The sequence below is a fragment of the Colossoma macropomum genome, unplaced genomic scaffold, assembly GCF_904425465.1.
Source record: "Colossoma macropomum unplaced genomic scaffold, Colossoma_macropomum, whole genome shotgun sequence".
NCBI lineage: Eukaryota > Metazoa > Chordata > Actinopteri > Characiformes > Serrasalmidae > Colossoma > Colossoma macropomum.
In genome coordinates this window covers 271,441-289,916 of record NW_023496030.1, presented here as the reverse complement: position 1 = coordinate 289,916, position 18,476 = coordinate 271,441, and the positions used below count along the sequence as shown (strand labels likewise).

The following is an 18,476-nucleotide window of genomic DNA, read 5'->3' as shown; positions in this document are numbered from 1 at the left end:
TACAAAAATAATTTGTGCAGGACTGTCTTAATGGGGATTTGAGCTTCTGAATGCCAACTGTTGAAAATCTATTTTTTCCTGAATGATTTTAAAGAAATAGTTGGCCAAAAAATTATTTTCACCTCTTCTCCAAACTTGATCAGTTGATACTTGATACTTGATCAGTTAATGTTTGATTTACATTTAGTTTTCTGCTGAAGCTCCAAGGCTAATGTAGCTAACAAGAACAAATTACATGCCTAAATTTTGGCACACATAACTCAGTCCACATTGAGTTTTAAAAGTAATATTAAATAAACTTGCTCAAGTAGTGTCTAACAATGTATAACATACTGTTATCTAATCAAAATGGACCAAAGTTACATAGCAGACCAAAAAAGTGTCTGTTTTTATAGAATACACAATGTCATACACAAAACAATTCATTACAAATTACTAACTACTTTTCTCAAACACTTATTGGAAAAAGTAATGTAGTTACTCACTACTTCTACTTTATTCTGTAAAAACCCAAACAAAGCTGTATCAACTGTACAAAACCCAGTAGTCATTTTCAATAGTATACATGGAAAGAAATAGATAGTAACAGCAAGCATAATTTAAAAGACCTGTCACTATCCCTAACTTTGCTCTGAACACAACCATTATTTCTGCTTGCTAAAAAAATGCAAAAAAGCTGATGCTGTTTGAAAACCAAAAACTGCTCAGTAGAAATAGTAGCCGTAGTCAGCTGCCTCAAAAGCCTTAAAATAAAATATGACTATAAAGGTTAGACTGCAGAGCTGTTTTTGAATGAAAATTGAGTCTGGTATGTTTAGATGAGGCTGGGGCTTTCTCGTCTCCAGCCCAGTGATATTTATGTATAATTTTCATATTAGCTTGATTAGATGATTCAACAGTTTGTTTAATGGGTTTACGGTGCTTACATGCTGCAGTAGACATATTCACAAGCTGCCACATATGGGCAAAATAAGTATGAGGACAGGCACAGATAATCTTTACAAAGGAAACCAAAGTGTTACTGTATACTGCAATACTCCAATACTTGTCATATAGCAGGTCTATTGAAGGTCTATTACTTACCAGTTCAATATAGTTTGAAACAACTTGTGTCATCACTTTGTATTGCGAATGCGAATTATCTACAAGTTTGTTAGCTACTTTAACCTTAAAACTCCAGTACTTGGTGCTTAAAGATGTAAGCTTTGGGCACCAAGCGTGTCTTGACTTATTTACTACATTTTGGGTAAGTGGAAAATTTTCTGAATAAAATGAACAGTGATTGCACAGCTTAATCAATTTCCATATGTTTGCTTGGCTGTTGCCTCTGTGTTTCTAGCTTGATAAGTGTTGCTAGGTGGTTGCTATTATATCCAAAGTGGTTGCGAAAGTGTTTTTAGATGGTTGCTATGGTTTCCCAGGTGGTTGCTAGGGAGTTACTAGGCAGTTGCTGTGGTGTCTCTGATGGTTGCTAGGATGATGCTATGCAGTTGCTGTGGTATCCAAAGTGGTTCTGAGGATGTTGTTAGGCAGTTACTATGGTATCTCACATGGAGGCAAGGATGTTGCTAGTGTACTTGTATTAGAATCTTGTAAGTAACTTCTGTCCACACAGTTGTGCCATACGTTTTTTGGGGAGGAAAAAAAAAGTAATTTAAAAATCTTTGTACCAGAACTGTATGTCGGTTGAAAAAAGATGTGTACCAGCTTTGCAGTGCACAGTCACTAATTATATTTTTTGTACACCTTTATTTGTGGAACTTGTGTCCTGTATTTAGAACAGAAACATCCTCTTTTGTTAGTTTTTTTAAATGTTTCCCTCTTCCTCCCGACAGATGCACAAAGAGGCAATGTATGTGGGCCCTCCCCTAATGCGGCAGCACTCTCTGGGCCCCTCCCTGCCCCATACCATGCAGGGTCCCATGCCCCCCCCTACGCCTCACTCCATGCCACCATCGCCCTCACGCATCCCATTCGGTCCTCGAGTCTCAGGCGGAGCCACCACCATGCCCCGGGAGAGGTCAGGGCACACCTTGGCCACAAACACCCGCTCTGCCTCGCCCTGCCCAAGCGCCATTCTGGAGAGGCGTGACGTCAAGCCAGATGAAGACGTAGCTGCCAAGAGTATGTCGCTGCCGGCGCGTGGTGAGGGCCTTTATACTGACCCCTACATGATGCAACATCCTGACATGGTTGACCATGCTTACCATCGCGGCCCTGTCCGCCCTTACGGCCCCCCAGGGACACCTGTAGAGCCTATGGAGCATCACTCACTGTTCCGACAAAAGAGTAGGAAGCACGTAGACAGCCAGTTGCCCACACTAGGCTCCAAGACTCCGCCCCCTTCACCACACAGGATGGGAGAGATTAGGGTGATGGACATCCATGTTGGCCAATCACAAGCAGCTCCCCTGGAAAGGTCCTCACCTATCAGGCAGTCCTTCAGGAAGGAAGCGCCTGTCAACATGGATATGATGGTGAAGGGCAGGAGTGCCATGGCATCCCCCGGGACCCCTGACCTTCAATCCCACTGTCCCCTGGTCCCGTCCCCTGACCCTCAGACACGGTAAGTTGCTGTGGAGAAAAGACAGGAGGAATGAAAGAATAGGCATCACTAACATGCATCCAAAGCACACTTAACATGCACTTGTACATACTAATCCTGAATCCATTGCATAACTCAGTATGTTGCTCCACTGCATCATGATATACCAATATTTCTAACTGCATCTGGTGTGTGTATGTACCTTTTAGAGTGCATTGCATCAGTTTTACAAACCCATTAACATCTCTAGCTGTTTGCAAGACTCAGTTGTGAATGGAAATCTATGTTTGGTGGGGTGTAGGGTGGTTACTTTATACAGTTATAAAGCACAGTGAGTTAGAGTACACCTACACACACACACACACGCACCCAGGTCCAAGCCCCTAACAAGCATAGCTGAGGGTGATAGAGGCAAAGAAAAGAGTAACCTATCCTCCTCTTGGCTGCACCTGAAAATACTATACTGTGAAAAAGTCAGAGACATCCCTCCATTTATTTCATTTCCAGTCAACCTGGCCATCAAGTTAAGGTTATTCATTTTCAGGAGATTATTTTAATACGATTAGATATAAGATAATTCACTTGCATAAGGAGAGGGGAAGTCAAAGGAAAATAAGAAAAATCACAAGTCTAGAGTTTAGAAGATTTATTAAAAGACATGGAGAAAACTGGACTACTAACAAAACTGTCACCAGTGTTTAAAGCTTTTATCTTTGAGAGATAGGAGAAAGTCATGGTCTACTCCAAACTAAGTTGTTTTTGAGCTGTGCATATGTTGGTCATTAGCTATAGAAAAAATGGTTAAGTCACTCGCTTTAAACATGTGAGAGATTTGACTCTGTGCTTAGAAGCAAACACCACTGTGTTAATATTTATGGCTCAGTGATTTCCCTACAGAAGTCTCGCGTAAGCTGAAAAAAAGCCTCTTGAACTTGAAAAGGTGAAGAAAACAAACAGAAAAAGAAAACGTAATGTTTATTTTGTGCTGGCTCAGACAAAGGCACAGTGCATAGGACCACCTGAATAGCCTAAAGCTGGTGACCTAACTGTCCAAAAAGACTTTGATGGAAGAGAGAATTATGCGCGGTCTGCTGGGATGCTCAACAGGATGAAACAAGCTTAGAACCATTACTGCCTGTAACACATGCTAAAAAGGATTACATATAGTCAGCTGTGAAATATTGGTGGACAGCTGACTGTGTTGTTATTAGCCTTTGCTGCATCCATCCTGGGCTCATGTTATGTGAAGGGGTGCTTTCTGGATTTTCAGAAAACTCCAGCTGTTGTTTGGATTCTGTTTTGCCGCTGCTTTTGGCTAGTTGGAGCTTTTCCCTGTAAAAAAAAAGCAGTCACTTCTTTAAATGAAATTCTTAAATTCTAGATATTTTTACATCAGAAATAAAATTGCAATAACAAGATGTGACTTTTTTTGAGAACAAAAGTTGAAGGTAATTCAACCTTGATAAATGCTATCACACATACAGCACTGTGCAAAAGTCAGATGCCACCAATCATTTATTTAACCTCCCGTCAAAATGGCCTTTATGTACAACATATTTGTTTTTCAGAATCAGAAAAGAGTACAGAGCATATTTAACATATTAACGTTATGCAGAAGCCTGAACAACTAAGTATAATATCAGTTTTTAGTGTGTAAACCCTTTGCCTTTATTACAGGTACTGTTATTCTGATGTAGACAGTTGTGGTCTACCAGTAGGAGTCCCATTATCTTAAATTTCTATCTTAAATTTTACTTCACTGACTTTTCCCTTCCTTATGCTAGTGGATTATCTTCTATCCAGTCTCTTTTATGTAAGAAATCTCTTGAAAAATGAATAACTTACACTTAATACAAGTGATTGCTAATTGCTTGTCTAACAATATTCCTTGTAGACTATATGAAATGTACCCGCACGACCTGTTGTCTCCGCTGTTGGTTTGCTACCACTTAAACTGTTTGAACTCTTCTACGCTAATGCACCACAGGAGAGTGAAAGGAACAACAATGTTTTTTAGAGTATGTCTAATTCTCATTACCATTAAAATTATTTGTAAACGATGGGGGTACAGACTCACAGACATACTAGCAACCATCTGGGATACCATAGCAATTTTCTAGCAACACCTTAGCAGCCACCCGGAAATCACAGTAACGGCTTTGTCAAGTCAGTTTAAAGTTTGTTTATGAACTTTCCCTGTCCAGTTCAGATTGCAGCTCTTGTAATTTAATAATTCTTTCGGATTTCAATTTTGATATAAAACAATTCATTGTTTAGCCTTATCAGTGACCCTCACTGATACTGTTTCATTTGAAAATATGTCACAGTACAGAAAGGATCTCTGATTTCCATTTCATATTAACTTTAAAATCTATATGGGTATTTGCCACAACATTTTCATATCGGTCAGGCTTTAACATGCATACACAGTCAGCTTAGCGAGCATGTGTTTGGTGTCTCTGTGCAGAGAGAGAATGAAGGCTATGGAGGAGCAGCTGGCCAGTCTGACTGGCATTGTGCAGCATGCTCTCCTAAATGGCCCAAGCATTAATGGCTGCAGCAGCAAGGAGCAGGCCAGGTAAGCAGGGCAGGCTGGGCGATGTAGTTTACAAGCCACAGCCTGTCCTCTGGGGAACAGCATTCAGCACACTTGAGTGACTGGATTACATTACATAACCACTAACTGTCATGCACTGACTACTCACGCTAACTGTACTTATTCATATAACTGTATGAGTGCTAGAGCTTGTGCTAATGTAACTTGCAGTGCTGTATTTTTCTTGTGGATTATGTATGTGTGTATATGTGTGTGTGTGTGTGTGTGTGTGTGAGATATGATGTATCTTCTGTTATTTCAGTGAGCGGTCAGTAAAGTCAGGGTCACCCATTCACAGCACATCCAGCCCAGGTGAGAACACTCTCTCTCTGAAATGCAGCACACATCAGCAGTAGACATGAGTGCAACAGAAAAATCTGATCTCTCTCACACCATTCAGAACTTTATTTCTTAATTTCTGTCTTTCTTTCTCTTTCTTCCTTTCTTTCTTTCTTTCTCTGTTTTCTCTTTCTTTCCCTCTTTCTTTTTTCATTCTTATTCTCTCACTTACACCATTCAGAACTGCAGCATATCATGTGCTCTCCCACTCATTACAAATCTCACACAAATATGGTGTAAGTTACCAAAAAATCAACATGCGCACACATATACACTTTCACTCTCACACAAATGTGCTGATTAAAAGCATTTAGGAAAGTCATGAGCTCAACACAATATATATATATATATAGACACAGAACTATCTACAAAGAAATATACCAAAAAATAAATTAGGTGGATGATATGGCAAAAATGTAGTTTTATTTCTAACATCTGGTAAGCAGACAAGCATTATAATAGTGCAAAAACTATGAATCTAATGAGTGTATTGAATGAGTGCACTGTGCTGTACTAAATCCAATTAAACAGGACTAAGTGTGCTCTCTTTGTAATGGTACATGCATAAAAAACATATTGTGACATAACCCAACATCACAATAAGGATAAATATTGGCATATTGCTCAGCCCTAGTATGAATATTATTTATTATGAGTAAGTAAGCATATGTGCAGGGAAAAATGTGTAGGACTGGAGTTAACATTACTATTGTAATGTGAATATGGGCTACAACTAAATAACATTGTTGTAGTAAAAAAGTATAGAATATGCATAAATAAGCGTGCAAGTGTGCAGTGGTAGTTTATCTGTAGAAATCCATAGCCATGACCATAAAGTTTCTGGTAAAAAACTAAAACTTTTCCATGAATTCACAAGTGAAAAAATTGACAGAATTGTTTTTAGAATGATCTACTGTTTGTTCAGCAGCCTAATAGCCTACAAGTAGAAACGCAGTGTTCAAACATAATAATAAGTGGAAAATCTAAATTCACATCAATATTTAAATGCGCTATTACAGTATAGTTACAGTTTTTTGCTTGTATATTTAGGAGACTCTCCGGTGCTTGGACCCAAAAATGCTATAAACCCACCTGAAAGAAGCCCAGCCTTAACTCCGCCCATCAGGTCTGCGCCCCTACAGGTGAATCTCCTCCAGTTGAGGAAAAACATCTCAGAGCTCCGTGTCCAGATGCAGCAGATGAGACAGCTACAGGTATAAAATTAATTAAATTGATTAAATATGGTGTACATACAATACTAGACAGAAGTCTGAACTCATGTCACAACACAGCTGATTTGACAGGAGCATCACTTGAGATTTATGGATAGGGGAGCTAAGCCTTTATTTAGGGAGTTTAGGGGTATGCTCCCCCAGGACAATTTTTTTTTTAATGGCTCCAAAATGCCTATTTATCATAAACTTTTAGAGTAGCAATAGGTGGAAAGTTTATCAAAAATGGCTGTTTGGTTGAGTTGGCACACAGTAGATCTGTTTCTTCATAGTACATTAAGCACAGATCTTTTAAGAATTAAAGACTATATCTGTCCACCTACATAGATCACAGATAATACACAATGCACCGATTATAGATTGGTCTCCATTCGTCCAACCAGTGTGTGATTTTCTTCTGTAGTTGAGCTTACATGTTTAATAAATCTAGGTGACATGCTTATAGTTACATTTGACAGCACAAAAAATGTATTTTGTCAATTATTTTATTTAATTGAGAAACGGCGAGGCTTGTAGGGTGTTCCTGGTCAGCAGTAGTGAGTACCTACTGACTGTGGTCCACGAAAGGACAAACCACAAACCTGTGGCAGGGTGTTGGGTGCCTCAGGCTCATCAGTTCACGAGGGCAACGAAGGTTATCCCGTGTGATCCGAACTGACAGAATGGCTGCTGTCGCTCAAGTCACATACCTTTTTAATAATGGTTATGAGAGAAATGTGTCACACACATCTTGGGGCTGCGTAGCTGCAGACCAGTCAGAGTGCCCGTTTTGGTGTTGGTGCCAATACTGACACTTAAATGCAGCATCATTATTGGCAATAGGGATACCAATACCTATGATCAATACCACAAAGCAGTTTCTGACGTGCATGCTTGCTGACGTGTGCATTTGTGCCAGTAGACAGAACTTAACAACACATCGTGGTTGAGAAGGGGAATGCAGTTACATGTACATGTCATGTTTTCTGATATGAAATTAAAGGCACGCAGCGCAATTTAGAGAGATATTTATTTACAGTGTACGCTAAACATCAGTGTTAAACAAGCTAACCTTAGCAACTTAGCTCAACGACTGAGTCATGCTTCTTTCAGTAATCCCTCATCTCACAATACCACCAGCAGGAGAGTGAAGACTAGCACAAGCTTCCTCGAACTGCCGCTGAAGCAACATCATTAGACAGCTAAATGAGTTTGGAGGAGAACGCTACCACCAGTTCTGTTATGTTGTGCCGAGTGATGTGGAGAGGGCCATCCTTTCCCATCCCCATTTAGAATTATTTTTGAATAAGTATTTAATGCCTATTTTGCTTTTGCAGTTTTGGCACATTTTTAATATACAATGGCCCGTTCGGGTCATGGCAAAATGTTAAGTAAAAATGAAATAAAAACACAGCTGACCCACTGATTTGCTGAGATTTTTTAATATGGCCCCTTTGGTGGTTGAGTTTGACACCGCTGCACTAGTGTATCTGTTTGTTCAGTTTTTAACTCTTTTGCACAAAAAAATAATTTTCATTTACTTCAGTTGTCAAATATGGTTCTTATTACTAATTATACACACAGAGGATATATCACACAGAGGATCCTTTATGATATCCTATTCTAAATCCATAGGCATTAATGTGGAGTTGGCCTGCCAGCTATAGCAGTGGTGGGCCAGTCAAGTTCTTCCACACCAGACTCACCCAACCATGCCTTTATGGAGCTTACTTTGTGCACTGGACAATACTATTGTCCAAAATGTCGTGGTATGCTGAAGCATTGGTATTTCCCTTCATTGGAACTAAGGGGCCTAGGTCAATCCCTGAAAAATAACCCCATAGCATTATCCCTCCTCCACCAAATTTACAGTTGGCACAATGCATTCTGGCAGGTAATGCCAAACCCGGACTCGTCCATCAGATAGGGAAGCATGATTCGTCACTCCATAGAATACATTTCTACTGCTCCAGAGTCCGGTGGTGGCGTGCTTTACACCGCTCCGTCCAACCGTTGACATTGTGTTCAGTAATGTAAGGTTTGCATGCAGCTGCTCGACCATGGAAACCCATGCTGTGAAGTTCTCAGCACACAGTTTTTGTGCTGATGTTAATGCCAGAGGAGGTTTGCATTTATTGAGTCAGCAGACCGTTGGTAACTTTTATGCACTATGTGCCTCAACACTCAGCAACCCTGCCCTTCACCTTTACGTGGTCTGCCACTTTGTGGCTGAGTTGCTGTGGTTCTAAATCACTTCCAATTGATTGTGGAATATCTAGGAGGGAAGAAATTTCATGAACTCACTTTTTGCAATGGTGGGATCCTATTACAGTACCACAATTCAGTGAGCTCTTTAAAATGACTCATGCTTTCACAAATGTTTGTAAAGGCAGACGTGTTTGTGAACATCAGACCAAAAGGCCTCAGAAAAAACTGTGTAAATGTTATACTGGCATTTATATGGAGAATACACAATAGTTTTCTAAGTTATTCCAACCAGTATATGCTCAACCAAGCCTGCGCTTGGTCTGATACCTTTTTTTTAGGCCATTTGGTCTGAGGCAAAAAGCAAAGTGGGAAATGAAAAGTAAATCACCAGCAGATGGCGCCTATGTTTGTTTCCATTTGCCTTTTCATTCTGACACTTAAATGCCGAAAACTGAATGGCAAACTGTCACTTTGCTGTTGATTTATCCATTTTACTTTTTTATTTTCATTTTGTCAGATATGCAGCCATGTGCTATGAAAAAGAAATAAGAACATAAACATTGCATTTTGATTTTAGTTTTGACACATACTACACATTTCATGAAGAAAAGGCAAAGCCAAAGTGAAGCTTGGATTTTCTTTTCTCTGTTAGCTTTTCCATTTTAGATATGACCATGAAATACCAGAATAATGACTTAATTTGTTTTAAATTTATTTTTATTTTTGTCACAAATGACTCGTGTGTATGTGAAAAATTAAATTGCAAATGTAGATATTTCATTTCATTTTCAGTTTTGGCAGGATATTTGCACAGATGTTTGGAAAATGAAATGGCAAAAAGAGGTTTGCTTTTACATTTGATTGTTTTTGTTTCTTTTTTTGCCGGATTTGCCTCCCATATTTCATGTCATATTCCTGAAACCGATCACAGATTTCTTGAACAGTTTTACCAGTACACCACAATACAATTCCTTGTAGTAACCCGTAGCAGAGTCACCATCTGATCCAGTCACTTTCACTTTGCCAGACCTCTTCTGTGGACACTGTGGTCCTCGGTAGTTGTTTTGAGCACACAAGCTAATATTCCATAATTAAAGTGAGTTGACGAAAATTTTACCCCCCTCAATGTGGCCCATTTTCATGTACACCAAGTAAATGCCATTCATTCAAGCTTGATATATTTTATTAGGCAAGGAACACAGCTTGTACCAAAATAAAACCATTTTTAATTATTTTTAAAATATTAGGAGTTCTGAGGCCCAATCCCATTTCTGCTTTTTACCCCTATCCCTTGTTTTCGAGTGTCACCCTAACCCCTTTACAAGGGGTAGTGCTTGAAATCTTGCCCTACGAAATGGGACAACCCTCAAAATAAAAAAAAAAAACACTGCTTCATTAACAGGCTACTAGCGGTGCTCTGTAGGTGACCCGGCCCAGCTTCAATGATAGCAAAGAAGGGAAAAGATCAGCAACCTCGCTGCTGGGCTTTAATTACATTTAGGGCATCATATGCTTTCAAAGAGGGGGTATAAGACAATTATTTATTATCGCCCACCGCTAATTCTTTGGTGATACGAAGCTGAAAGTAAGCTATTCGCCAGCTTCTTGTGGCGAATAGCTGGCGCTTCAGGCGTCAATACTGCTGGACTATTTAAGGTGGAACGGGAAAGTTAGCTAGCTAGCTACCGAAACATTAGCATGCTGTGAGCAATTTTTTATGCTTGTTATGAAGAAAACGACCATAATACATTGAAACGACGATAAACTAAGATAATACGATAGTTACTGTAATTTTTTAACTGAGAAAATTCTCACATTTGTGGGTTTCTTTGGTTGCTCACGCAGCCATCTTGCCAGTTTTTCTTTTTTTCTGATAACACTCCGTTTGGAGTGTGCCTCTGAAAAACCTCCGTTTGGAGGGCCATGTAGCCCTAAAACTTCGCCCTACCCCACCATCTCAACAAAAACTGGGACATCCTAACCCTAGACGTGAACGCGCAAAACAGAGGGCTAAGAGCTAAGTGGTAGGGACAAGGGGTGAAATGGGATTGGGCCTAAGTATCAGTATCGGAAGGGAAAACATGGTGTCAGTTGCTGCCTATGTCTACCATTGAAAGTGCTTACAATGGGTATGTGAGCGTCAGAATTGGACCTTGGAGCATTGAAAGTAAGTCTCTTTGTGCAATATGTTCTATTTTTTTTTCTTTTAACATTACATGGGCAGCTGGGTACGTGCATGCCACTTACCTGGGGGAAATGATAGCACCAGAATGCACTGGCAAGCCGGTGGAGGTAGTATGATGCTCTGGACAATGTTCTGCTGGGAAACCCTGGGTCTGGGCTTTCATGTAGATGCTAATTTGATCTACCTACCTAAACATTTTTATGGACAGGGAACACCTCTTCATGGGAATGTTATTCTTGATGGCAATGGCCTCTTTCAGCGAGAGAATGAGCCCTGCACACATTCGTTCCGAAAGGGTTTGAGAAACATGATGAGTTCAGTGTTGCTCGGTATCTAAAATCTCCATATCTCAGTCCAATCAAGCATCTGTTGGATGTGCTAGAAAAAGAAGTCCGATCTTACAGGACTTAAAGGATCTGCTGCTAAAGTCTTAGTGCCAGGGCACCTTCAGATGTCTGCCTCAGGGAGTCCCAAGCTGTTTTGGACGCATGCAAAGGACCAGCAGCATATTAGGCGTTAGTCATAATGTTATGGCTCATCCTGTGTGTATTTGACTTGGACAGAAATCAACATAGATCATAGACATGGAAAACTCACAAATTTTGAAAAACAAGTATTTAGTCAAGGGAGTCCAAACTTTTGGCTATTGCTATACAGTACACTGTTCGAAAGAAAGATACTGTGCAGGTACATTTTTCGTTATCAAGTTACAAACAATGTAAATGTACCCTCAGAGGTACAACAGTGTTTTTAAGTTGTATTGTGTACCTTAAATAAGTTTTTCCCCAGATGAAAAGTATGTATTTGTACTTTTTCATAACCTAATGTTTTAAAACAGAACAATAAAATAAGAAGCCTGGTGATGAGACAGGTGTATGGAGTTGATATAACTTTAAAATACAACCCCAATTCCAAAAAGGTTGGGATGCTGTGTAAAATGTAAATAAATGTAAATAAAAGCAGAATGCAATGATTTGCAAATCTCATAGACCCATGTTTTATTCACAATAGAACATAGAACACATATCAGATGTTGAAAGTGTGACATTTTTACCATTTTGTGAAAAATATGAACTTACTTAGAACTTGAAGGCAGCAACGCATCTCAAAGAAGTTGGGACAGGGCCATGTCTACTATTGTGTAGCATCCCCTCTTCTTTTAACAACGGTCTGTAAATGTCTGGGAAGTGAGGAGACCAGTTGCGGGAGATTTGAGAGAGGAATGTTATTCCATTCTTGTCTGATGTAGGATTCTAGCTGCTTAGCAGTCCTGGGTCTTCTTTGCTGGATTTTCATTTCATGATGCGCCAAATGTTTTCTGTTGGTGAAAGGTCTGGACTACAGGCAGGCCAGTTCAGCACCTGAACAGCTTGTTGTTGTGATGCATGCTGTACGTGGTTTAGCATTGTCTTGCTGGAATATGCAAGGTCTTCCTTGAAAGAGACGTTTGGATGGGAGCATATGTTGTTCTGAAATCTCTATATACTGTTCAGCATTGAGAGTGCCTTTCCAGATGTATAAGCTGCTGACGCCTTAGGCACTAATGCAACCCCATACCATCAGAAATGCAGGCTTTTGAACTGTGTGCTGAACTGGATGGTTTTCTGAAATTGTTCCACAAGTTTTAGATGCAGTTTTTCACAGATTGGTGATCTCCAATTTTTGCTTCTGAGAGACTCTGCTTCTCTGCTCTTTTTATACCCAGTCATGTGAGTTAGTTGCAAATTGCTCCTCCAGCTGTTTTTTTTATTAGTACCATATACTTTTCCCTGTCCCAGCTTTTGCTGTCATCGAGTTCTAAATGAGTTAATGTTTTTCATGAAATGGTAAAATGTCTCACCTTCAACATCTGATATGTATTCTGTGCTAATACTGTGAATAAAATATGGGTATATGAGATTTGCTAATCTTTGCATTCTGTTTTTATTTACTTTTATTTATATTTTACACAGCGTTCCAAATTTTTTGAAATTGGGGTTGTATAATATCAATGGATTATGTACATTGTTCCCTAATGACAAGTGGGGTACTACCCCGGTGACAGTTTAGTACCTTTTTATCTAAGAGTGTAGGGATGACATGCAGCACACTTGCTCTAGTGCTTTATTCTGTCTTGTACAAGTGTTACTATGACCACATGCCTGTGTGTTGCAGTTGCAGAATCTGGACTGTGTGCGTGCTCAGATCAAGCAGGCAGAGCAGGAACTCAGCGTACGATTGGCTGAAGCTTCGAGACGGCAGGAGGACCCTGCACACAAACAGAGAATGCTTGTGGAGGAAGAGAGACACAAATATCTCTGCATGGAGGAGAGAGTTCTCACAGAGTTAGGGTGAGACACACACTCATGCACACAGTACCAGTCAAACACCTTGCTTTATTATATGATTTCCAGTAAAAAAAGCCATTAAGTGCAAGTTAATAATTATTCAGCATCAGAAAACAAGCAGAAAACATATTTAACAGAAAGTTACACAGAAGCCTCAACAGGTGAATATAATATCACATTTTCAGTATTTAGTTTGTCCGCGCTTTGCTACAGTTTTCATTCTTTTTGGGGAAACTTGCTTTCAGTTCTTCAAAGATATCTGCAGGGATATTTTTCCACACCTTCTATGTTCATTCTTAGAAGTTGGTTGCGTCTGTGACATACTTTTATAAGTTAAATAACTTGGCCAATTAGCATTGTAGTTCTTGTAGATACAGAATAATAAACCATAGGATGTAATAGGCTTGAGATTTTAAAAGATTTTAAGACAGACATATGAAAACATGTTAAACATTTGAAAGAAAGTTTTCATAGAAGCAGACACACACAGCCTTATCCCTGTGCTGTGCTTTACAAGTGAAAGAGTCATTGAAATATCCGCATTTTATTTTGAAGTTCAGGCACAAACTTGCTTCATCAAAATACAATGTAGATTCACAGTTCCCACCAGTTATGCCAGAGCAGTGAACATATCTGCAGCCAATCATAAACACTGCTGCAGATAAAAATCGCCATCTGGCTACCAGAGTGGCATTAAAGTTAAGAAGACAGACCTTAAATTTAGGATCTTGTTTTCCTTGACGCTCTACTTGTTCCCCACAGCAAACTCAGCAAAGCAATGGGGGACTGATTAGGCCAGCATGATCCCAGAGTGTACAGCACAGTAAGGAATGTGGCATGGTGGTATGAAAACTGCAGTTCCTGCATTAGTAAACACATACGGCCTGGACTGTCACGAGACTTTGGTCTCTAAATAAACTGCCACGTGCTATGTTAAGGAGTTGCAAAACTTTGTTTGTTTTGATGAACATTAAATGGAATCTAACCACAGCGATGGTTCAGCCAAAAATCAGTTTTACACAATTTTCCAGTTTTTCCAAATGTAGTTCATCAGCCAAGATGTATTTGGTGTCTTGGGGGGCTCCCGAGTGGCGCAACAATCTAAGCGTTGGCCCTATCATCAGGAGATCGTGAGCTCAATCCCTGGTGATGGTACCGCTATCCATGGCCGGGAGTCCTAGAGAGCACAATCAGTCTTTCAATCAGTCGCAAACAGTCAAATCTCGTAAGTTTGCTTAATTTTTTTAACACTAAATGGGTACGATGTCAAAAATGAAGTCCTCAGCTTGCAGGGATATAAAGAGGCCTTTGCGGTCACATGGTCGCATACGGCCCTGATTCCACGACAAAGCAAGATGGTGCAGGCCCTGCATATGCCAGCAGTGAGCCTTAAGACTTGAATATCGCCAACATCTATGCAGCTCTGAAAAAAAAGTTGAAGAAATACGTCACACCATGGCTTATGTAGATGTCCCTGATTACAAGAATTGCTGGTTGAGAAGCGAGTTGAATTTCCCGAAATGGCGAACAAGGAGTAACACTGGCACATGCTTAAATGCAGTGTCAGTTCAGCTTGTTTGGTGTGTCAGGTGGAGATTCACAAACATTCTGACAATTGCGCTTTGAAAGTAGCTAAAAAGTAGTGCACTACTTTTTGAAAAGTAGCTAAAAAGTAGCCACTACCTAAGTTGGAAAAGTAGCTAAATTGTAGCTAGCGACAAATTTTGGGAAAGTAGCTACAAAGTAGCTAGCTACTCGTTTTTCAGTAGCTATCCCAACCCTGGTTAAAAGCTAAGGGATGTCCAAAACAGGCAGAAAATGCATTTTAGTGAGAAAGAGTTAACAATAATGCAGTTTGATGTAAGTATGTAATGATTTAGGCATGGAGTTGCAAAATGAATATTGGTGTCTATGAGGTTCTGTTACTTGTTAGCCCCATTAGTCTCTACTAATATTAAAAATACTAAACAAACTAAACATCAGGGATGTGCATGGGCACACAAATACTCGGTTAACCATTCCAGGTTCCAGTATTTGAATATTGAAGTCATTATTGAAATATTCTTTCCATTTCATCACAGGAAGATTGAGAAAATATGCAGACTAACAGGTCAATGGGACAGCATTTTAGGTTCCAACAGGACTGTAAATGTTACAGTTTTGCTTGTATTTGTAAGTAGGCATGTATTCCAAAACCAGAGTGCCTTAACTTGAGCACATTGCCAAGGGCACGTTGATAAGGACTTGATTGAGAAGGCACATATAGCTCAGGTTCATTGCTAACTAAGCTGACTACTCTAAATATATTTATCTTTATTATATTCATAAGGCAAGCCGTCATGGATACTCTTGGGCTGTAGTTTTTGCTGTCGTTTGAAGAGACAGCCTCTGTTTCATCCAAGAAAAAACTACTGATTTCAGCTCTTTCTGAATAATGAAATACACTATAAAGCCAGATGTTTGTGGACACCTGACCATCACACCTACACAAGCTTGTTGGACATCCTGTTCCAAAACCATGTGCATTAATGTGAAGTTATTCCCCCTTTTTCCGGCTTTAACAGCCCCCACTCTTCTAGGAAGGCTTTCCACAAGATTCAAAAAGAAAATTATGGGAATTTGTGTCAAACAAGCATTCAGTCAAAAGAGATTTTCTGAGGTCAGGCACTGATGTTGGACAAGAAGGCCTGGCACGCAGTTGACGTTGCAGTTCAACCCAAAGGTGCTCAGTGCTCTGTGCAGGCCACTGGAATTCCCTCACACCAAACTGGTCAAACCATGTCTTTATGGACCTCGCTTTGTGCACTGGGGCACAGTCATGCGGGTACAGGAAAGGGCCTTCACCAAACTTTTGCCACAAAGTTGGCGGCATATAACTGTCTAAAATGTATTTGTATGGGAGTTTTTTTAACAGTGCTTCATATACATGGAAGCACTGGTAAAAGAGTGCTTTTTTTCTTTTTAAACTTTTAACTTCCTAAATTTGAGTAAATAAGAAAATATCACTGATAAACCATTACGGTACAGTAGACAAAAGGGGGAGTTTTTGTTTGTAAAGCTCAAGTCCTCAGCACCACTAAAAGGAGACAAATGTATGATCTCATCTGTATGTGTGTGTGTGCATGTGGGAGTTTGGTGAAGCTGAGTCTGTGTTAAATTGAGCTTGAATGTAGCAAATGAGCTGAGTGCTTCTGAAGGCCTCTCAGAATGGCTCTTGTCTCCCATGTCTCATCCCCGGTGTAGATGTGCATGTGTTAGTTTTTGTACATTTTCAGAACAAAAATATCCAGGCTTTGTGGAAAAAACAGTTTCTTGACTGACATCAGAATTTGTTGATGTATTGTGAAATGAGTTAACCATGTCTGTGTTGTTAGGTGAAGCTGAAACCTGCTTTGTTAAGTTGAACATACCACAGATCCACTACTTCTTGTTGTCCAACTACAATCCAAAACAAATGGCACAATGCTAACGCTGTCATGACCCGGTCACGATTCAATTTGTGAATTTGAATTGACTGAAATTTGTCTAGACAGCTATTGCTATACATACAGCTATAGCCAGTAAATTGCTTGAAGACGATTTTCTTAATGATTTTTCCAATAAACGGTAGATTTGAAATCTACTCTTGAAGTCTGTAATTCTAGGTTATTCTTTTTTAAGAGACGCTTCACAGCTGCAGTTTTTAATGTGTAAGGAATGTGTATGTCTTACTATCTGAAGTATGTCTGCTACTATTGAGTAAAACATTCTTTAAAATGCTGGTTGGTAATGTGTCAGATTGCAGTTAAATGGTTTGAGATGACTCATTGTATTTTATATATATATATATATATATATATATATATATATATATATATATGTATGTCAACAGCACTTCTTTTTTCTTGTTTTTTGTACTTTTTACAGTAGTGCTATGGACACAGGAATTAGAAAAGCTCAGTGGCAGAGAAAAATTAGTGGCAGACAGCGGGCAGAGGGCTTATATAAAACAAGTTCAGACACTGTATCTCGAAAATCACATAGAAGCAAGGCAGAGAAGCGTCTGAATGGCAAGGAAGCAGGAAACCCCACGTTCTTGGGGGAAAAAAGATACAAAACTGTCAAGGGGTGGTACCCTTCAGGGGTACATCTTAGTACTTAGTACATCTTAGTACTAAGATTGCAACTTGACTTGACTTCAGGCTATTTATTTTATTTTTCTGTTTTAAATGTTATGATTGTGAAGGTGTAAACCAAGTCATTCAGGGAGGATGTGACCTGCACTGTTCTAGAGAAACTTAACAAGCTGTTCACAGTAGTGGTGACAGGAACACTGAAGTTTTTAATGCCTCAGATTTGCCATTATCAACTTTACAAATAAATTATCTGTGTAGGCTCATTGGTCTTTTTGGATAGAATATATATATAATGTGTGTGTGTATGTGCGTGTGTGTGTGTGTTCCTATCACATTAAATTTAACATTGAAGTCAGCATTTCACATTAAACCACACTTGTTTATATCTGTTTATATCTTTTAAACCACAGTTTGTTTATATCTCAACAGTTTAATGATGCAGATTTTTTTTTAAATTCCCCTTTAAGACCATTGTTGTACCACTGACAATAGATTTACATTGTCTGTACCTTGATACTGTTATGACCTCATAGGTACTGTACAGTACCTTTTTTTTGACAGTGCAACAACACTGCTATGCCTGATACACTGGTACCACACTACAGTGCCACTGCTGTGCTGAGAATGGTCCACCACCCAAATATCTTGTCAGCAGTAATGATAAATAGGGTAGAGAGTGACTGCTAAATTTCCATGAAACAGAAAGACTAGTCTGTAATTGTACACGTGTATGGTGAACCTGTATGGTAGGTTGAGCTCATAAATTGGACAGTGAATGGAAATACAAGGTAGGAGTTTTTATTAAAGTGCGTGGTGAGTCTGTTCTGACATTAAAATGAATTGTTTGTCTGCCCCCTAGAGTAAAAATAAGAAATTACAACACTTAACACTCACACAGTATTTTTTACTGAGTATTTCAAGATACTGATGTTACTTAGGCTACAGTTGGG

General features: G+C 39.4%; 1 protein-coding gene across 6 annotated transcripts in view; it reads left to right on the top strand.

Moving 5' to 3' along the window:
* The window catches only part of si:ch211-285f17.1 (sickle tail protein homolog), a 233,006-nt gene that overhangs the window by 188,105 nt on the left and 26,425 nt on the right, over positions 1-18,476 (top strand). For all 6 annotated transcript variants that reach the window (XM_036564672.1, XM_036564674.1, XM_036564673.1 and 3 more), the window contains 5 exons: positions 1,836-2,566; positions 5,013-5,123; positions 5,404-5,453; positions 6,531-6,694; positions 13,239-13,414. In XM_036564672.1, the coding sequence (XP_036420565.1) occupies positions 1,836-2,566; positions 5,013-5,123; positions 5,404-5,453; positions 6,531-6,694; positions 13,239-13,414 (1,232 nt within the window). The remainder of the gene's footprint in view (positions 1-1,835; positions 2,567-5,012; positions 5,124-5,403; positions 5,454-6,530; positions 6,695-13,238; positions 13,415-18,476) is intronic.